This window comes from Oncorhynchus kisutch, linkage group LG26 (genome assembly GCF_002021735.2).
Source record: "Oncorhynchus kisutch isolate 150728-3 linkage group LG26, Okis_V2, whole genome shotgun sequence".
NCBI lineage: Eukaryota > Metazoa > Chordata > Actinopteri > Salmoniformes > Salmonidae > Oncorhynchus > Oncorhynchus kisutch.
In genome coordinates, this window is record NC_034199.2 from 49,342,592 (window position 1) to 49,365,213 (window position 22,622).

At 45.9% G+C, this 22,622-nt stretch overlaps 1 protein-coding gene across 4 annotated transcripts; it reads right to left on the reverse strand.

Moving 5' to 3' along the window:
* Nucleotides 1–358: 358 nt before the first annotated feature.
* Nucleotides 359–20,706, reverse strand: prkag3b (protein kinase, AMP-activated, gamma 3b non-catalytic subunit). 4 transcript variants are annotated; one of them, XM_031806139.1, is made up of 13 exons: nt 20,396–20,706; nt 18,841–18,877; nt 17,937–18,049; nt 16,709–16,790; nt 15,196–15,254; nt 14,872–14,917; nt 12,748–12,799; nt 12,503–12,629; nt 12,130–12,295; nt 10,876–10,913; nt 10,607–10,753; nt 7,308–7,401; nt 359–706 (listed from the first exon to the last, which is right to left on the reverse strand). In XM_031806139.1, exons 1-13 carry the CDS (start codon nt 20,411–20,413, stop codon nt 654–656), a joined length of 1,032 nt encoding a protein of 343 aa, XP_031661999.1. In that variant the 5' UTR covers nt 20,414–20,706; the 3' UTR covers nt 359–653. The 4 variants fall into 4 exon arrangements, 3 of the variants coding, with proteins under 3 accessions (XP_031661999.1, XP_031661998.1, XP_031662000.1); XM_031806138.1 differs by having other exon boundaries at nt 361–706; nt 12,748–12,802; XM_031806140.1 differs by having other exon boundaries at nt 361–706; nt 12,748–12,802; nt 17,937–18,077; nt 20,396–20,619.
* Nucleotides 20,707–22,622: the final 1,916 nt, after the last annotated feature.

Genomic DNA, 22,622 nt, shown 5'->3' on the forward strand with positions numbered 1-22,622 from the left:
CACAATCACCCGACCTCAACCCAATTGAGATAGTTTGGGATGAGTTTGACCGCAGAGTTAAGGAAAAGCAGCCAACAAGCGCTCAGCATAAGTGGGAACTCCTTCAAGACTGTTGAAAAAGCATTCCAGGTGAAACTGGTTGAGAGAATGCCAAGAGTGTGCAAAGCTGTCATCAAGGCAAAGGGTGGCTACTTTGAAGAATCTCAAAATCTAAAATATATTTTTGATTTGTTTAACACTTTTTTTGGTTACTACATGATTCCATGTGTGTTATTTTAATCATTTTTGATAACAGTCTTCACTGTTATTCTACAATGTAGCAAATAGTACAAAATAAAGAAAAACCTTGAATGAGTAGGTGTGTCCAAACTATTGACTGGTACTGTATATATATATAAATAAATAATAGTTTTGAACGGGTTAGGAGAGATTTTATAAAATGTACATTTTTTTGGTTGAATTTATACAAACAAGTAAAATGTATAGAAACAAACACAAGTAAAAACAAGAATATAAAAATATGAAAGTATTATCATTATTATTATTATTATATTAAGTATTGGTGCAGAAAATAATAAACCTTTTAAAAAGCATTTTAAAGTTACCGAGCAAAATCCAAAAAATATTTACAGAGTTTCTGTCTTCATTCATTATTAGTGTCCCAATGTGTCTTCAGTGATCAGAGTTTGAGCTCTTCGTGAAATCTCTGTAAAAAGAAGCAGATCAACAAGTCATTATTTTTGACAGAGACTTTACAAAAATCAAGCATGTCTGATTTCACCTCCAATATGAAGATGTGTTGTCTTAAATGGTTTCATTTTTGTCCTTGTTTCATTTTATGCAGTTCAGCAGCTCAGAAACATCAAAGACAAAGATGCTGTTTTGATGATCAAAACAAACGCTGTGCAAACAAGAAGAAATGGGTCAAGCAGATTGGTTTACTGCAGTTACCTCTCACCTATCACACAGAACTGATTGACAACAGCCTCCCTCTCACACAGAGCTGACTGACAACAGCCTCCCTCTCACACGGAGCTGACTGACAACAGCCTCCCTCTCCCACAGAGCTGACTGACAACAGCCTCCCTCTCACACAGAGCTGATTGACAACAGCCTCCCTCTCACACGGAGATGACTGACAACAGCCTCCCTCTCACACAGAGCTGACTGACAACAGCCTCCCTCTCCCACAGAGCTGACTGACAACAGCCTCCCTCTCACACAGAGCTGACTGACAACAGCCTCCCTCTCACACAGAGCTGACTGACAACAGCCTCCCTCTCACACGGAGCTGACTGACAACAGCCTCCCTCTCCCACAGAGCTGACTGACAACAGCATCCCTCTCACACAGAGCTGATTGACAACAGCCTCCCTCTCACACGGAGATGACTGACAACAGCCTCCCTCTCACACAGAGCTGACTGACAACAGCCTCCCTCTCCCACAGAGCTGACTGACAACAGCCTCCCTCTCACACAGAGCTGACTGACAACAGCCTCCCACTCCCACAGAGCTGACTGACAACAGCCTCCCTCTCACACAGAACTGATTGACAACAGCCTGCCTCTCACACAGAAGTGATTGACAACAGCCTCCCTCTCACACAGAACTGACTGACAACAGCCTCCCTCTCACACAGAACTGACTGACAACAGCCTGCCTCTCACACATAGGCTGCCAATTCGCACCCTATTCCATACATAGTGCACTACTTTTGACCAGGGCCCATATCTGGTCAAAAGTAGTGAAATATATAGGGAATATGGTCCAATGTAGTGCACTACATAGGGAATAGGGTGCTATTTGGGATGTAGCCGTTCAGAGATAAAATACCATGTTGACTCTACAGAGGTTATTCACAGACACAGAGACAGATATTCTGGTCTCTGGTCTCGAGGTCGACCGATTAAATCGGCGTGGCCGATTAATTCGGGCAGATTTGAAGTTTCCATAACAATCGGTAATCGGCATGATGGCAGATTAGATTACATTGTGTTCCACGAGGAGACTGCGTGGCAGGCTGACTACCTGTTACGCAAGTGCAGCAAGGAGCCAAGGTAAGGTGCTAGCATTAAACTTATCTTAGAAAAAACAATCAATCTTCACATAATCACTAGTTATCTACACATGGTTGATGATATTACTAGGTTAACTAGCTTGTCCTGCGTTGCATATAATCAATGCGGTTAATTTATCATCGAATCACAGCCAACTTCGCCAAACGGGGGATGATTTAACAAACACATTCATGGAAAAAAGCACAATCGTTGCATGAATGTACCTAACCATAAACATTAATGCCTTTCTTTAAATCAATACACAAGTATATATTTTTAAACCTGCATATTTAGTAAAAATAAATTCATGTTAGCAGGCAATATTAACCAGGTGAAATTGTGTCACTTCTCTTGCGTTCGTTGCACGCAGAGTCAGGGTATATGCGACAGTTTGGGCCGCCTGGCTCGTTACGAACTAATTTGCCAGAATTTGACGTAATTATGACACAACATTGAAGGTTGTACAATATAACAGCAATATTTAGACTGATGGATGCCACCCGTTAGATAAAATACTGAACGGTTCCGTATTTCACTGAAAGAACAAACGTTTTGTTTTCGAAATGATAGTTTCCAGATTTGACCATATTAATGACCAAAGGCTCGTATTTCTGTGTATATTATATTATAATTAAGTCTTTGATTTGATACTTGATAGAGCAGTCTGTCTGAGCGATGGTAGGCAGCAGCAGGCTCGTAAGCATTCATTTAAACTTTCCTGTGTTTGCCAGCAGCTCTTCGCTGTGCTTGAAACACCGCTCTGTTTATGACTTCAAGCCTATCAACTCCTGAGATTAGGCTGGCAATACTAAAGTACCCATTAGAACATCCAATAGTCAAAGGTATATGAAATACAAATGGTATAGAGAGAAATAGTCGACACGTCATAATTCCTATAATAACTACAACCTAAAACATATTAACTGGGAATATTGAAGAACTGGGAATACTGATCCATCAGCTTTCATATGTTCTCATGTTCTGAGCAAGGAACTTAAACGTTAGCTTTTTAACATGGCACATATTGCACTTTTACTTTCTTCTTCTTCAACACTTTGTTATGGCATTATTAAAACCAAATGTTTCATTATTTATTTGAGACTAAATTGTTTTTATGTATAATATTAAGTTATAATAAAAGTGTTCATTGTTCATTCAGTATTGTTGTAATTGTAATTATTACAAAAAAACACAGCCAAACTTGATTGTTTTTTTTTGCGGGGTGTATTGAGCGAAGTGAACTGATTTGAAGACAACGAGCAATGGCCTCATTGCGCACCAATAATATTAGCGAAGTTTCGTTGATTGACTGTATTTCTGCCCAATGACCACTGATCTTCTTGAAATCTAGCTTGGTAGATAGCCAATGAGCTGAGATAAACAGCAGTATGATATATAAATATATATATATAAAATACAAATAATATATATATATATACAAATCGGCAGATTCATCGGCTTTTTTTGGTCCTCCAATAAATCGGTATCGGCGTTGAAAAAATCAGAATCGATCGACCTCTACTCTGGTCAGAGACCACTGCCACTACTCTACTCTGGTCAGAGACCACTGCCGCTACTCTACTCTGGTCAGAGACCACTGCCACTACTCTACTCTGGTCAGAGACCACTGCCGCTACTCTACTCTGGTCAGAGACCACTGCCACTACTCTACTCTGGTCAGAGACCACTGCCACTACTCTACTCTGGTCAGAGACCACTGCCACTACTCTACTCTGGTCAGAGACCACTGCCGCTACTCTACTCTGGTCAGAGACCACTGCCGCTACTCTACTCTGGTCAGAGACCACTGCCACTACTCTACTCTGGTCAGAGACCACTGCCACTACTCTACTCTGGTCAGAGACCACTGCCGCTACTCTACTCTGGTCAGAGACCACTGCCACTACTCTACTCTGGTCAGAGACCACTGCCACTACTCTACTCTGGTCAGAGACCACTGCCGCTACTCTACTCTGGTCAGAGACCACTGCCACTACTCTACTCTGGTCAGAGACCACTGCCGCTACTCTACTCTGGTCAGAGACCACTGCCACTACTCTACTCTGGTCAGAGACCACTGCCGCTACTCTACTCTGGTCAGAGACCACTGCCGCTACTCTACTCTGGTCAGAGACCACTGCCACTACTCTACTCTGGTCAGAGACCACTGCCACTACTCTACTCTGGTCAGAGACCACTGCCGCTACTCTACTCTGGTCAGAGACCACTGCCACTACTCTACTCTGGTCAGAGACCACTGCCACTACTCTACTCTGGTCAGAGACCACTGCCGCTACTCTACTCTGGTCAGAGACCACTGCCGCTACTCTACTCTGGTCAGAGACCACTGCCACTACTCTACTCTGGTCAGAGACCACTGCCACTACTCTACTCTGGTCAGAGACCACTGCCACTACTCTACTCTGGTCAGAGACCACTGCCACTACTCTACTCTGGTCAGAGACCACTGCCACTACTCTACTCTGGTCAGAGACCACTGCCACTACTCTACTCTGGTCAGAGACCACTGCCGCTACTCTACTCTGGTCAGAGACCACTGCCACTACTCTACTCTGGTCAGAGACCACTGCCACTACTCTACTCTGGTCAGAGACCACTGCCGCTACTCTACTCTGGTCAGAGACCACTGCCACTACTCTACTCTGGTCAGAGACCACTGCCACTACTCTACTCTGGTCAGAGACCACTGCCGCTACTCTACTCTGGTCAGAGACCACTGCCACTACTCTACTCTGGTCAGAGACCACTGCCACTACTCTACTCTGGTCAGAGACCACTGCCGCTACTCTACTCTGGTCAGAGACCACTGCCACTACTCTACTCTGGTCAGAGACCACTGCCACTACTCTACTCTGGTCAGAGACCACTGCCACTACTCTACTCTGGTCAGAGACCACTGCCACTACTCTACTCTGGTCAGAGACCACTGCCACTACTCTACTCTGGTCAGAGACCACTGCCACTACTCTACTCTGGTCAGAGACCACTGCCACTACTCTACTCTGGTCAGAGACCACTGCCACTACTCTACTCTGGTCAGAGACCACTGCCACTACTCTACTCTGGTCAGAGACCACTGCCACTACTCTACTCTGGTCAGAGACCACTGCCACTACTCTACTCTGGTCAGAGACCACTGCCACTACTCTACTCTGGTCAGAGACCACTGCCACTACTCTACTCTGGTCAGAGACCACTGCCGCTACTCTACTCTGGTCAGAGACCACTGCCACTACTCTACTCTGGTCAGAGACCACTGCCGCTACTCTACTCTGGTCAGAGACCACTGCCACTACTCTACTCTGGTCAGAGACCACTGCCGCTACTCTACTCTGGTCAGAGACCACTGCCACTACTCTACTCTGGTCAGAGACCACTGCCGCTACTCTACTCTGGTCAGAGACCACTGCCACTACTCTACTCTGGTCAGAGACCACTGCCACTACTCTACTCTGGTCAGAGACCACTGCCGCTACTCTACTCTGGTCAGAGACCACTGCCACTACTCTACTCTGGTCAGAGACCACTGCCGCTACTCTACTCTGGTCAGAGACCACTGCCGCTACTCTACTCTGGTCAGAGACCACTGCCGCTACTCTACTCTGGTCAGAGACCACTGCCACTACTCTACTCTGGTCAGAGACCACTGCCGCTACTCTACTCTGGTCAGAGACCACTGCCACTACTCTACTCTGGTCAGAGACCACTGCCACTACTCTACTCTGGTCAGAGACCACTGCCGCTACTCTACTCTGGTCAGAGACCACTGCCACTACTCTACTCTGGTCAGAGACCACTGCCGCTACTCTACTCTGGTCAGAGACCACTGCCGCTACTCTACTCTAGTCAGAGACCACTGCCACTACTCTACTCTGGTCAGAGACCACTGCCACTACTCTACTCTGGTCAGAGACCACTGCCGCTACTCTACTCTGGTCAGAGACCACTGCCGCTACTCTACTCTGGTCAGAGACCACTGCCACTACTCTACTCTGGTCAGAGACCACTGCCACTACTCTACTCTGGTCAGAGACCACTGCCGCTACTCTACTCTGGTCAGAGACCACTGCCACTACTCTACTCTGGTCAGAGACCACTGCCACTACTCTACTCTGGTCAGAGACCACTGCCGCTACTCTACTCTGGTCAGAGACCACTGCCACTACTCTACTATGGTCAGAGACCACTGCCGCTACTCTACTCTGGTCAGAGACCACTGCCACTACTCTACTCTGGTCAGAGACCACTGCCACTACTCTACTCTGGTCAGAGACCACTGCCACTACTCTACTCTGGTCAGAGACCACTGCCGCTACTCTACTCTGGTCAGAGACCACTGCCACTACTCTACTCTGGTCAGAGACCACTGCCACTACTCTACTCTGGTCAGAGACCACTGCCGCTACTCTACTCTGGTCAGAGACCACTGCCACTACTCTACTATGGTCAGAGACCACTGCCGCTACTCTACTCTGGTCAGGCCACAGTGAGGAGCATGATGAGCCAAGGCAGAGTGAGTCGAAGACAGATGCTGGAAAAATGATTGACCAAGAATCATCAAGTTCTGTAGATTCTTGGGTTTGAAAGAATTGTCCCACAGGCCAACAGGACAGCAGGCAGACAACAGGACCACAAGCCAAGCAGGCAAGCAGGGAAGAAAGAAGGGAGGAGGGGAGTGGAAAGGAGGGGAGAGGAGAGGAGGTGGCAGGGAGGAGAGGAAGGGAGAAGAGGGGATGAGGTGAGAGGAGAAGGGAAAAGGAGGGAAGAGGGGAGTGGAAAGGAGGGGAGAGGAGGGGAGGAGAAGAGATGGCAGGGAGGAGGGAAGGGAAGAGGAGAGTTGGGGAGAGTGGGGGAGAGGGGAGGAGGGAGGTAAGGAGAGGGCGAGAGCAGAAGAGAGGAGAGGAGGGGAGGAGGTGAGAGGAGAGTGGAGAGGGAAGAGGAGAGGGGAGAAGGGGAAAGGAGGGATGGGAGAGGAGGGAGAGGGGAGAAGGGGAAAGGAGGGAGGGGAGAGGAGGGAGAGGGGAGAAGGGGAAAGGATGGAGGGGAGAGGGGAGAAGGGGAAAGGATGGAGGGGAGAGGAGGGAGAGGGGAGAAAGGGGAGGGTGGGCGACCGACAGCCAGTGGGCTTACCTGGGGTTGGGGCTGGGGAGGGGCTGGGAGGTGGTGGGTAGTGATAGATGGACCCCCCAACCCACAGTCAGGTGCTAAGAGAAAAGGGCATCAATACCTGCCGGGGTCAAGACCAGGGCCTGGAGGAGGTCAGAGAGCGAGACGATCCCCCCCACCACGTCATCTTTATCCACCAGCACGAGACGGTGGACCTGGGAGGAAGAGGAGAGAGGGTGAACCTGGAGGAAGAGGAGAGAGGGTAGAGGAAGAGGAGAGAGGGTGAACCTGGGAGGAAGAGGAGCGAGGGTGAACCTGGAGGAAGAGGAGAGAGGGTGAACCTAGAGGAAGAGGAGAGAGGGTAGAGGAAGAGGAGAGAGGGTGATCCTGGAGGAAGAGGAGAGAGGGTGAACCTGGGAGGAAGAGGAGTGAGGGTGAACCTGGAGGAAGAGGAGAGAGGGTGAACCTGGGAGGAAGAGGAGAGAGGGTGAACCTGGAGGAAGAGGATAGAGGGTGAACCAGGGAGGAAGGGGAGCGAGGGTGAACCTGGAGGAAGAGGAGAGAGGGTGAACCTGGGAGGAAGAGGAGCGAGGGTGAACCTGGAGGAAGAGGAGAGAGGGTGAACCTGGGAGGAAGAGGAGAGAGGGTGAACCTGGGAGGAAGAGGAGAGAGGGTGAACCTGGAGGAAGAGGAGAGAGGGTGAACCTGGGAGGAAGAGGAGAGAGGGTAGAGGAAGAGGAGAGAGGGTGAACCTGGGAGGAAGAGGAGCGAGGGTGGACCTGGAGGAAGAGGAGAGATGGTGAACCTGGAGGAAGAGGAGAGAGGGTGAACCTAGAGGAAGAGGAGAGAGGTTGAACCTGGAGGAAGAGGAGAAAGGGTTAACCTGGGAGGAAGAGGAGAGAGGGTGAACCTGGAGGAAGAGGAGAGAGGGTGAACCTGGGAGGAAGAGGAGAGAGGGTGAACCTGGGAGGAAGAGGAGAGAGGGTGAACCTGGAGGAAGAGGAGAGAGGGTGAACCTGGAGGAAGAGGAGAGAGGGTAGAGGAAGAGGAGAGAGGGTGAACCTGGGAGGAAGAGGAGAGAAGGTGAACCTGGGAGGAAGAGGAGAGAGGGTGAACCTGGAGGAAGAGGAGAGAAGGTGAACCTGGGAGGAAGAGGAGAGAGGGTGAACCTGGGAGGAAGAGGAGAGAGGGTGAACCTGGAGGAAGAGGAGAGAGGGTGAACCTAGAGGAAGAGGAGAGAGGGTGAACCTGGAGGAAGAGGAGAGAAGGTGAACCTGGGAGGAAGAGGAGAGAGGGTGAACCTGGAGGAAGAGGAGAGAGGGTGAACCTGGAGGAAGAGGAGAGAAGGTGAACCTGGGAGGAAGAGGAGAGAGGGTGGAAGAAGAGGAGAGCGTGTGGAAGAAGAGGTGAGAGGGTGGTAGAAGAGGAGCGAGGGTGGAAGAAGAGGAGCGAGGGTGGAAGAAGAGGAGGACTGGAAGAGACACAACAAATGGAACCCTATGTAGTTTATTACTTTGGACCAGAGTCAATAGGTATACTACTGTACTATATTATACTACTGTACTATATTATACTACAGTACTATATTATACTACTGTACTATATTATACTACAGTACTATACTATACTACTGTACTATATTATACTACTGTACTATATTATACTACTGTACTAGACTATACTACTGTACTATATTATACTACTGTACTATATTATACTACAGTACTATATTATACTACTGTACTAGACTATACTACTGTACTATATTATACTACTTTACTATATTATACTACTGTACTATATTATACTACTTTACTATATTATACTACTGTACTATATTATACTACTGTACTAGACTATACTACTGTACTATATTATACTACTGTACTAGACTATACTACTGTACTATATTATACTACTGTACTATATTATACTACTGTACTATATTATACTACTGTACTAGACTATACTACTGTACTATATTATACTACAGTACTATACTATACTACTGTACTATATTATACTACAGTACTATATTATACTACTGTACTACACTATACTACAGTACTATATTATACTACTTTACTATATTATACTACTGTACTATATTATACTACTGTACTAGACTATACTACTGTACTATATTATACTACTGTACTATATTATACTACTGTACTATATTATACTACAGTACTATATTATACTACTGTACTACACTATACTACAGTACTAGACTATAATACTGTACTATATTATACTACTGTACTATATTATACTACTGTACTATATTATACTACAGTACTATACTATACTACTGTACTATATTATACTACTGTACTATATTATACTACAGTACTATATTATACTACTGTACTAGACTATACTACTGTACTACACTATACTACAGTACTATATTATACTACTGTACTAGACTATACTACTGTACTACACTATACTACAGTACTATATTATACTACTGTACTGGACTATACTACTGTACTACACTATACTACAGTACTATATTATACTACTGTACTAGACTATACTACTGTACTAGACTATACTACTGTATTAGACTATACTACTGTACTACACTATACTACTGTACTAGACTATACTACTGTACTAGACTTTACTACTGTACTATAATATACTACTGTACTATATTATACTACTGTACTAGACTATACTACTGTACTATATTATACTACTGTACTATAATATACTACTGTACTATATTATACTACTGTACTACACTATACTACTGCACTAGACTATACTACTGTACTACGCTATACTACAGTACTATACTATACTACTGTACTATACTATACTACTGTACTAGACTATACTACTGCAATACACTATACTACAGTACTATACTATACTACTGTACTATACTATACTACTGTACTATAATATACTACCGTACTGTACTATACTACTGTACTACACCATACTACTCTACTACGCAATACTGCTGTACTATACTATACTACTGTACTATAATATACTACTGTACTATACTGCTGTACTATAATATACTACTGTACTATACTATACTACTGTACTATAATATACTACTGTAATATGCTATTGTACTATACTATACTGCTGTACTATACTATACTGCTGTACTATACTATGCTATACTACTGTACTATACTACTATACTATACTACTGTACTATGCTATACTACTGTACTATACTGCTGTACTATACTATGCTATACTACTGTACTATACTACTGTACTATACTACTGTACTATACTATCCTACTGTACTCTACTGTACTACTATACTATACTACTGTACTCTACTATGCTATACTACTGTACTATATACAGGACGGTGACAGGAGGGACACAGCGGGGACAGTACACCACGACCAGCAGGGAAACAACTTCAGTAGTCTTTACCTCTGCCTTAGCAATACGATCGATGATAGTCTCCAGAGTCTCGTGAGGGTAACACTTCAGCACCCCGTCCACACAGCAGGCCCTGCTACTGATCGCCTCCTGCATGGTCATGTTCAGGTTATTGTAGTTCTTCTGAGCGGCCAGATTCTACAGCAACACAGGGAGGTGGGGGGGGGGGGGGGGGGCAAATCCAAGGAACATTTCCCATGTGAATCATTTGCATGCTGTTTTCCTTCTCAATGCAGAGTTATTGACATGGTGCCACTTACAATCACATCAAACCTGGAGTACAGGGCCTTGATTTTCCCTGAAAACAGAAGACATACAGATAAGGCTGGCGTTCAAACTAGGGCTAAAGGGCTAATGCTAGTATTAGGCATTTAAACTAGGGCTAAAGGGCTAACGCTAGTATTAGGCATTTAAACTAGGGCTAAATGGCTAACCCTAGCATTAGGCATTTAAACTAGGGCTAAATGGCTAACACTAGCATTAGGCATTTAAACTAGTGCTAAAGGGCTAACCCTAGCATTAAGTGTTCAAACTTAAGCTAAAGAGCTAACCCTAGCATTTGTCATTCAAACTAAAGCTAAAGGGCTAACCCTAGCATTAAGTGTTCAAACTAAAGCTAAAGGGCTAACCCTAGCATTAAGTGTTTAAACTAAAGCTAAAGGGCTAACCCTAGCATTTGTCGTTCAAACTAAAGCTAAAGGGCTAACCCTAGCATTAGGCATTTAAACTAGGGCTAAAGGGCTAACCCTAGCATTAAGTGTTCAAACTAAAGCTAAAGGGCTAACCCTAGCAGTTGTCATTCAAACTAAAGCTAAAGAGCTAACCCTAGCATTAAGTGTTCAAACTAAAGCTAAAGAGCTAACCCTAGCATTTGTTGTTCAAACTAAAGCTAAAGAGCTAACCCTAGCATTTGTCGTTCAAACTAAAGCTAAAGAGCTAACCCTAGCATTAAGTGTTCAAACTAAAGCTAAAGGGCTAACCCTAGCATTAAGTGTTCAAACTAAAGCTAAAGGGCTAACCCTAGCATTTGTCATTCAAACTAAAGCTAAAGGGCTAACCCTAGCATTAAGTGTTCAAACTAAAGCTAAAGAGCTAACCCTAGCATTTGTCGTTCAAACTAAAGCTAAAGGGCTAACCCTAGCATTAGGCATTTAAACTAGGGCTAAAGGGCTAACCCTAGCATTAAGTGTTCAAACTAAAGCTAAAGGGCTAACCCTAGCATTTGTCATTCAAACTAAAGCTAAAGGGCTAACCCTAGCATTTGTCATTCAAACTAAAGCTAAAGGGCTAACCCTAGCATTAAGTGTTCAAACTAAAGCTAAAGGGCTAACCCTAGCATTAAGTGTTCAAACTAAAGCTAAAGAGCTAACCCTAGCAGTTGTCGTTCAAACTAAAGCTAAAGAGCTAACCCTAGCATTTGGCATCATAAAACAAAATAGCTCTAATTTTCCTAAATGTTAGTGGAAGTAAATGTTAAAGGTGTTTTCATCACTGAGGTGAAACCAGACACATACCCTCCTCATTGACCACTGGCAGAGCGGAGACCCTCCGCTGTACGAAGATGGCCAGGGCGTCGTACACCGTGTCTGTCTCCCGGACAGTAGCAATCTGTTTAAATGTTCCAATGTCCACCTCCTCAATTCTCTTCTGGAGGTACCGAGGCTTCGGGATCATGGTGCCCTGGGAGGAAAGAATGGCGCCAGAAAAAGTTTCTAGCCTGGTCCCAGATCAGTTTGAGATGTCTTGTCAACTCCTATATGGTCCTTGTCACAATGGCCATAGAAATTGGAAAGATATGTCAAAAAACAGATCTGGGACCAGGCTATCAAGTGTCCAGAATCATTACATGTTGTTTATCAGATAGGCTAATGTGAAAGAGGTTCTCACAAAGATATGCAGGAACTTGAGGATGCGTTTGTGGGTGAGGATGTGCAGGACGTTGCCAGATTCTGGGTCGATCACAGGCAGCCGATGGATCTTATACTTCAGCAGAGAATAGATGGCATCAAAAAGGCTGTAGAGAACAAGAGACGGGTTGTCCTGACAACGGCTTAGGAGTTGGCGAGACGGCACAAAGAAATGTGGGGACTAGGGGCTCGAGAAGGTAAGGCTGCAGAGGCACCGCTAGTTACCTGGAGTCAGGTGTGATACTGATCAGAGTATGGTTGGAGTACTTCAGCAATTCTTCTGGATCATGAAGCAGGAGGAGACACACAGAGAGAGAATATAAACAAGACTTTTAATCAATCAAATGTATTTCATAAAGCCTTCTTTATATTACAGCAATTGTTTCAAAGTGGTTTTATGGATACCTAGACTAAAACCCCAAGGGGATTCCATTGTGCCATCCATTTCTAGGTAGCTACAGGTTAACAGTCACCTCTACAGGTCTACAGTCACCTCTACAGGTCTACAGTCACCTCTACAGGTGGCTAGTCACCTCTACAGGTCTACAGTCACCTCTACAGGTATACAGTCACCTCTACAGGTATACAGTCACCTCTACAGGTCTACAGTCACCTCTACAGGTGGCTAGTCACCTCTACAGGTCTACAGTCACCTCTACAGGTCTACAGTCACCTCTACAGGTATACAGTCACCTCTACAGGTATACAGTCACCTCTACAGTCACCTCTACAGGTATACAGTCACCTCTAAAGATCTACAGTCACCTCTACAGGTCTACAGTCACCTCTACAGGTCTACAGTCACCTCTAAAGGTCTACAGTCACCTCTACAGGTCTATAGTCACCTCTACAGGTCTACAGTCACCTCTAAAGGTCTACAGTCACCTCTAAAGGTCTACAGTCACCTCTACAGGTCTATAGTCACCTCTACAGGTATACAGTCACCTCTACAGGTCTACAGTCACCTCTACAGTCACCTCTACAGGTCTATAGTCACCTCTACAGGTCTACAGTCACCTCTACAGGTCTACAGTCACCTCTACAGGTCTCTAGTCACATCTACAGGTTTATAGTCACCTCTACAGTCACCTCTACAGGTATACAGTCACCTCTACAGGTCTACAGTCACCTCTACAGGTCTATAGTCACCTCTACAGGTCTACAGTCACCTCTAAAGGTCTACAGTCACCTCTACAGGTCTATAGTCACCTCTACAGGTCTACAGTCACCTCTAAAGGTCTACAGTCACCTCTAAAGGTCTACAGTCACCTCTACAGGTCTATAGTCACCTCTACAGGTATACAGTCACCTCTACAGGTCTACAGTCACCTCTAAAGGTCTACAGTCACCTCTACAGGTCTACAGTCACCTCTACAGGTCTATAGTCACCTCTACAGGTATACAGTCACCTCTACAGGTCTACAGTCACCTCTACAGTCACCTCTACAGGTCTATAGTCACCTCTACAGGTCTACAGTCACCTCTACAGGTCTACAGTCACCTCTACAGGTCTACAGTCACCTCTACAGGTCTCTAGTCACATCTACAGGTTTATAGTCACCTCTACAGTCACCTCTACAGGTATACAGTCACCTCTACAGGTCTACAGTCACCTCTACGGGTCTATAGTCACCTCTACAGGTCTACAGTCACCTCTAAAGGTCTACAGTCACCTCTACAGGTCTATAGTCACCTCTACAGGTCTACAGTCACCTCTAAAGGTCTACAGTCACCTCTAAAGGTCTACAGTCACCTCTACAGGTCTATAGTCACCTCTACAGGTATACAGTCACCTCTACAGGTCTACAGTCACCTCTAAAGGTCTACAGTCACCTCTACAGGTCTCTAGTCACATCTACAGGTTTATAGTCACCTCTACAGTCACCTCTACAGGTCTATAGTCACCTCTACAGGTCTACAGTCAACTCTAAAGGTCTACAGTCACCTCTACAGGTCTACAGTCACCTCTACAGGCCTACAGTCACCTCTACAGGTATACAGTCACCTCTACAGGTCTACAGTCACCTCTACAGGTCTACAGTCACCTCTACAGGTCTACAGTCACCTCTAAAGGTCTACAGTCACCTCTACAGGTATACAGTCACCTCCACAGGATTATAGTCACCTCTACAGGTCTACAGTCACCTCTACAGGTCTACAGTCACCTCTACAGGTCTACAGTCACCTCTACAGTCACCTCTACAGGTCTACAGTCACCTCTACAGGTATACAGTCACCTCTACAGGTCTACAGTCACCTCTACAGGTTTATAGTCACCTCTACAGTCACCTCTACAGGTGTATAGTCACCTCTACAGGTTTTTAGTCACCTCTACAGGTTTATAGTCACCTCTACAGTCTTCTATCTTGTGCTCCTCCAGTTCGTAGATCTCTACCTGGAAGACACAAGTGTACAGCAGGAGGTTTATCTCTCCAGGGACAGGGTTGGAGTTAAAATCTCCAGGAGGGTATCTCTCCAGGAACAGGGTTAGAGAGCCCTGGTATATCATGTGAGACACACATAGATATACCATACAACACAGCGGTATACTGTGTGAGACTAGTGTCTAGTGAGACATTAGCAGGGTCCTATATAACTTCTACTTCTGTGGTCCTGCATTATGATGAGCTCCAGTAATCTGGATGCCAGGTCCAACAACAACAGATCACTCACCAGAGGAGACTGCCAATACCGGTGGAGAATGTTGATAAAGTCTGTGATGGTCAGCATACCTGGAAGGTACAGGGAAAGAACAAAGCTTTAAATGGGATACAGGGAAAGAACAAAGCTTTAAATGAGATACAGGGAAAGAACAAAGCTTTAAATGGGATACAGGGAAAGAACAAAGCTTTAAATGGGATACAGGGAAAGAACAAAGCTTTAAATGGGATACAGGGAAAGAACAAAGCTTTAAATGGGATACAGGGAAAGAACAAAGCTTTAAATGGGATACAGGGAAAGAACAAAGCTTTAAATGGGACAGACAGACAGACAGGCAGGCAGATAGACAGACAGACAGGCAGACAGACAGACAGAGATAGACAGACCGACAGACAGACAGACAGACAGACAGACAGACAGACAGACAGACAGACAGACAGACAGACAGACAGAGATAGACAGACAGACAGACAGACAGACAGAGATAGACAGACAGACAGACAGACAGACAGAGACAGACAGACAGACAGACAGACAGGTTCAATCATCTGGTGAGCTCCTGTATGAGGGCCCGTTGACATTCTCAGTGGTGTAGCTGTGTATAAATAACCACAGAAAGGGTGCAGGGGATTATAGGATTCTGTCCCAGACGACACACTATTCCCTATATAGTACACTTCTTTGACGAGGGAACAGGGTGCCGTTTGGGATGCAGAATAGAGTCCCACTAGACACTGGAGCTCAGGTGCTGTACTATAGTTAGATCTCTGGCACCAAATTCTGCAGAGGGGATGGATCTGGCTCTAACCCAGAAAACACCCCAGGGCTAAGGTCCAAATGGAATCCCATTCCCTATATAGTGTGCAGGGCCCCTGGTCAAAAGTAGTGCACTAACGTAGGGAATACGGTGTTCATTTTGGGACGCAGCCCTAATCCAGAAACCAGACCAGCCGGGTGGGAAGGGTGGAACGGACCCGGCCCACTTGCCTTTCAAAGGTTTCTTGAAAGGCCACCCAGCAGCGACCCAGCATGGAGCCAGCATGGAGCCAGCATTGGTCTAGCTAATTGATGATCTGCATTTAATCATATCAACACCCCTGTTTATAACCCTCCCAGAGACAAGGAGGGATGTTTAGTAGCCTCATAAGGGATTTATATATTTATAAAATACTTATTCACAGGAAACACAGTTAGACGTGAATACAGAGAGACATGTAACCAAAACCGCAGATACGTCACACACATACACAGCAGTAACTTACACCTTTTCAAACCATCCGTCACTTACTTTATGGTTCAACTACCTACGGTCTAATTTCAGGGACCCTAACCTCTGAACCCAGACAGTCGCCTAGCTGATCCCCAAGCAGGGGAAGCGGAGTTGGGTTGTTGGGGTTTAAGAGGAATGCTGCATTGATATTACGGGGTGTCTGTCTGTAATCTGAGTCTAAACTCATAGCTGACCCATTGGACTTTAAAGGTTAGATGCCAGATTGGGAAATGCTCGGGTTCCAGGTTACCTTACCTACAAAACACTGCAGCTTGTTATCCCACAGCGGCGCCGCCCGAACACCGTTCGCCACCAGAGCAAAGAAAGCTTTTTTTACCTGAAACACACAAAAAAAACACAGAAACTCTGATACGCTGGTCGTGTTGGGTGTCTGGTCGCTCATTGGTCGTGTTGGGTGTCTGGTCGCTCATTGGTCGTGTTGGGTGTCTGGTCGCTCATTGGTCGTGTTGGGTGTCTGGTCGCTCATTGGTCGTGTTGGGTGTCTGGTCGCTCATTGGTCGTGTTGGGTGTCTGGTCGCTCATTGGTCGTGTTGGGTGTCTGGTCGCTCATTGGTCGTGTTGGGTGTCTGGTCGCTCATTGGTCGTGTTGGGTGTCTGGTCGCTCATTGGTCGTGTTGGGTGTCTGGTCGCTCATTGGTCGTGTTGGGTGTCTGGTCGCTCATTGGTCGTGTTGGGTGTCTGGTCGCTCATTGGTCGTGTTGGGTGTCTGGTCGCTCATTGGTCGTGTTGGGTGTCTGGTCGCTCATTGGTCGTGTTGGGTGTCTGGTCGCTCATTGGTCGTGTTGGGTGTCTGGTCGCTCATTGGTCGTGTTGGGTGTCTGGTCGCTCATTGGTCGTGTTGGGTGTCTGGTCGCTCATTGGTCGTGTTGGGTGTCTGGTCGCTCATTGGTCGTGTTGGGTGTCTGGTCGCTCATTGGTCGTGTTGGGTGTCTGGTCGCTCATTGGTCGTGTTGGGTGTCTGGTCGCTCATTGGTCGTGTTGGGTGTCTGGTCGCTCATTGGTCGTGTTGGGTGTCTGGTCGCTCATTGGTCGTGTTGGGTGTCTGGTCGCTCATTGGTCGTGTTGGGTGTCTGGTCGCTCATTGGTCGTGTTGGGTGTCTGGTCGCTCATTGGTCGTGTTGGGTGTCTGGTCGCTCATTGGTCGTGTTGGGTGTCTGGTCGCTCATTGGTCGTGTTGGGTGTCTGGTCGCTCATTGGTCGTGTAGGGTGTCTGGTCGCTCATTGGTCGTGTTGGGTGTCTGGTCGCTCATTGCTATGTTGCAAAGACATTTCAGCGATTCCAATTTAAGACAAAAAAAAAGGTTTTATGACCCATTAAATAAACAATTTATTAAAATATCTGCTATTTAGCAGACGATTCTATCCAATGTAACTCACAGACATACGTGCATACGGGTGGTGCCTCTGGGAATTAAACCCACGAAAAAACATCGCAGTGTTGAAGTTGAGCTTTTGGATGTACCTGCAAGGTGGTGTCGAAGATGACCAGTTTGGAGCTGGTTGGAATGGCGTCATAGCAGCAGTGGTTCCTCATGAACTTGGTGTAGACATTGGCATCTGGGGCCGAGGCTGGGGCTGCAGGGAGGAACAGGGGTGGAGCACCCTGCCACAGGTCCGTCAGTGTCCTGACACAGGGCTTCTCTAACCTCACCCCGAAAAAAACCTTAACCCTTAACCCCCCCCCGCCCCAACCATGGATTTGATCCATTCCAGAGCCAGTATGTCAACAAATCGTCAAGCCCTAGGTTATGTTAATCAGGTAGTTCAGGGTTAGAACAAAAAAAAAACTGTGCAACCTTGGTGGGTCCCAGAGAAGAGGGTTCAGATCCACTGTCCTAACACACTCTCAGAGAGGCTTTTTCACACTACCGAGCCAAACCGAACCAGGCCAAGCCAAACCAAGGTGTACTGAACTGGCCTGGTTGGTTACACATCCACCGTAGCAGCTGGGACCGGACAATGTGAAATATGAGTGGAGCCAGGACAGGTCGGTTCTGTCGGCACGGTAGAACCAGGACAGGTCGGTTTGTGTCAGCACGGTAGAACCAGGACATGTTGGTTTGTTTCGGCACGGTAGAACCAGGACAGGTTGGTTTGTTTCGGCACGGTAGAGCAAGGACAGGTTGGTTCTGTCGGCACGGTAGAGCCAGGACAGGTTGGTTCTGTCAGCACGGTAGAACCAGGACATGTTGGTTTGTTTCGGCACGGTAGAACCAGGACAGGTTGGTTCTGTCGGCACGGTAGAGCCAGGACAGGTTGGTTCTGTCAGCACGGTAGTGTGAAAAGGTCTGTCTGGTATAGCAGCAATACAACAGTATGGATACAACAACACACACACACACACACACTAAACACATGAGAGTTACCTATGTCCTTCATAGTGAGACCATCCATGAAGGGGACCTGCACGAAGACAGAAGATTCTATAATTACTTGTTCTTCAACTCCCAATGCGTGTCTGTGTGAGTTTCACGTCATTTGAGTTACATTTCTGGGTTGAAGATGCATATCTGCATATCTGATGGGAACAGAATATCTCACAGTAGAGCTCACAGACTATCTCACAGTAGAGCTCACAGAATATCTCACAGTAGAGCTCACAGAATATCTCACAGAGTAGAACTCACAGAGTAGAACTCACAGTGTAGAACTCACAGAGTAGATCTCACAGAGTAGAACTCACAGCGTAGATCTCACAGAGTAGAACTCACAGAGTAGATCTCACAGTGTAGAACTCACAGAGTAGATCTCACAGTGTAGAACTCACAGAGTAGATCTCACAGAGTAGAACTCACAGAGTAGAACTCACAGTGTAGAACTCACAGAGTAGATCTCACAGAGTAGAACTCACAGAGTAGATCTCACAGAGTAGAACTCACAGAGTAGAACTCACAGTGTAGAACTCACAGAGTAGATCTCACAGAGTAGAACTCACAGCGTAGATCTCACAGAGTAGAACTCACAGAGTAGATCTCACAGTGTAGAACTCACAGAGTAGATCTCACAGAGTAGAACTCACAGAGTAGATCTCACAGAGTAGAACTCACAGAGTAGATCTCACAGACATTACCCAGTCATTAAAAACATGGATACATGGGTTTTAAGTAAGAAGCAACATAACAGTGACTTATTTATATAGATGTGCAATACTGTGATATGTACTGTATGTACTGTATGTACTGTATGTACTGTATGTACTGTATGTACTGTATGTACTGTATGTACTGTATGCCAACTCATATGGTGTGTTGTAAGGACATACATTGTGCTTAGTTTAATAACTGTAAAGCAGTCAGGTGTGAGGGTTGCCACACAGGGCCAGGAAGCTAAATACAAAACAAGAGCTTGTCAACACTGTCAACAGAATGCCTTGACACATATCAAGCAGGGACTGAGAGCTACAAACAAAAGGAATGTATTGGGGTAGAACGACACAGGGTCTTAGCAACAGCTAACTGTTAGCTAACAGCTAAGTCATTTAGAGCCCGTTCCAGTTCTCTGAACTATGTCCCCCCCAAAAATTAATGTTGTTCTAGATTTTCTAGATTTTCATATAAACCTTGTCTTCTTCTGCTCTGAGGCAAGCCAATGTCTTCATGAAAAGGGTGAGAGAAAAATGAGTGAAGTATTTGGCTTCGCGGCTTGCAATTCTCTGGAGACCGGGATTGTGACGCTTGGCACTTCTACACTTGAGGTTAGAAGATGTAGGCTACGGTATCAACTTTGATAAGATTTCACAACGTGCTAACAGTTCAACAACAACAACAACAAGTATATCTATTTACAACAGTCTACTGTACTGGTGTCGTCTACCACTGTAGCAGACCTAGATTCTCTTCAGTTCCTAAACATCCATGTAGGCGTGCAGCTGTCGTAAAACCTGTTTAACACAGGTGAGAATGTTCTGCTTCATTGCCTTACCTCATGGGAAGACTCCATGGCTCTGAGGCTGAAGAGAGGAGAGGCTGGGCTGGAGAGAGGGAGAGGAGTGGACGGAGCAGGCTGAGAGAGAGACGGTTTTACTGGGGCTGCTCGTGTCACCTCCTGAGCATGATCCAACTGTGCTCCAGTCCCTGGGAGCAGCGGGGACTAAATTGGGAGCGGACTGTTGCAAGAGGGAGACTGTCAGAGGGAAGGGGGGGAATAACAGATGTGTGTGTGTGTGTGTGTGTGTGTGTGTGTGTGTGTGTGTGTGTGTGTGTGTGTGTGTGTGTGTGTGTGTGTGTGTGTGTGTGTGTGTGTGTGTGTGTGTGTATACAAGTCCGTAGACCAGCCCTGCAATAAAAAGGGCAAGAAAGGCTACAGGGTTAGCAGCAGGCAAGGAGATCAGTGCTGCTGAGACAGACAGGGACAGGCAGAGACAGACAGAGACAGACAGAGACAGACAGAGATAGGCAGAGACAGACAGAGATAGGCAGAGACAGGCAGAGACAGGCAAAAGGCAGCAGTGACTCAGCTTTAGACAGGTGCTGTAGAGACAGACAGAGACAGGCAGAGACAGACAGAGACAGGCAGAGAAAGGCAGAGACAGACAGAGACAGGCAGAGACAGGCAAGAAGCAGCAGTGACTCAGCTTTAGACAGGTGCTGCAGAGACAGGCAGAGACAGGCATTGATCCAGATGGTATTGGTGTTCGTTTTGTCTACCTGCATTTCTTAAAAGTGTATTAAAATAAACAACTTAGCGATTACATTCACTATCAGTTTTAAAAAGCAAGTGTTTTGGCATCATTACGTTTGCTAAAAGCCGATTGAAGCTGCTTAAACTAAATGTTAAAGGACATAACTAATATCTGATCAAGCTATTTAGAAATGAGTAGATCAATCAAACAATAGAACCTGGAAAACTAAACATGTGAAGTTCAACACTACAGAAAAATAACGCTCAGTAAAATGAAACTGAAAGCTGACAACGAAAATGAAAAAAGCGATGACTGTGCAACAACTGATGTCCTCTTCAACACGTCTTACTTTGTAACTTGTATGGCAGCCTCCTCGGGTGTTAGAAGTTCCCTGCCATGACAGATGAAGTTATTTATACCTACCGTGACCTGACGCTTGTGTGCCCAGTGCCAAATGGCACCCTTTTAGCTATGTAGTGGGATAGTGCTCTGGTCCAAAGTAGAGCACTATATTAGAGCACTATATAGAGATTAGGGTGCATATTGAGACTCATCAACACTGTAATATCCCTGTCTCACTCACCAGGACATGGAATGGCACCGCAGAAGCAACTGGACAGGTTTATGTGGCACTGAAAAATACAGAATACAAAAAAATGCTTAAATATAATTATTGAAATAAATTATTATTATTATATTTTTTTTTACCTTTGACATATTTGAAGGACATCATTTAATAGGACTCAGAGGCTGCATTTGCACAGACCCACCGGGAAGCCAACTTAACAAAAAGGAGGGAAATTAACATTTGAAAAGATGATGCCCACAACGTACCCACAGCATACCCACAGCGTACCCACAGCGTACCCACAGCGTACCCACAGCGTACCCACAGCGTACCCACAGCGATTGAAGTCAATAAGCCAATAGTGTTCCTCCACTATGAGATGGCCTGTTCCTCCACTATGAGATGGCGTGTTCCTCCTATGAGATGGCGTGTTCCTCCACTATGAGATGGCGTGTTCCTCCACTATGAGATGGCGTGTTCCTCCACTATGAGATGGCGTGTTCCTCCACTATGAGATGGCGTGTTCCTCCACTATGAGATGGCGTGTTCCTCCACTATGAGATGGCGTGTTTCTCCACTATGAGATGGCGTGTTTCTCCACTATGAGATGGCGCGTTTCTCCACTATGAGATGGCGTGTTCCTCCACTATGAGATGGCGTGTTCCTCCACTATGAGATGGCGTGTTCCTCCACTATGAGATGGCGTGTTCCTCCACTATGAGATGGCGTGTTCCTCCACTATGAGATGGCGTGTTCCTCCACTATGAGATGGCGTGTTCCTCCACTATGAGATGGTGTGTTCCTCCACTATGAGATGGCGTGTTCCTCCACTATGAGATGGTGTGTTCCTCCACTATGAGATGGCGTGTTCCTCCACTATGAGATGGCGTGTTCCTCCACTATGAGATGGCGTGTTCCTCCACTATGAGATGGCGTGTTCCTCCACTATGAGATGGCGT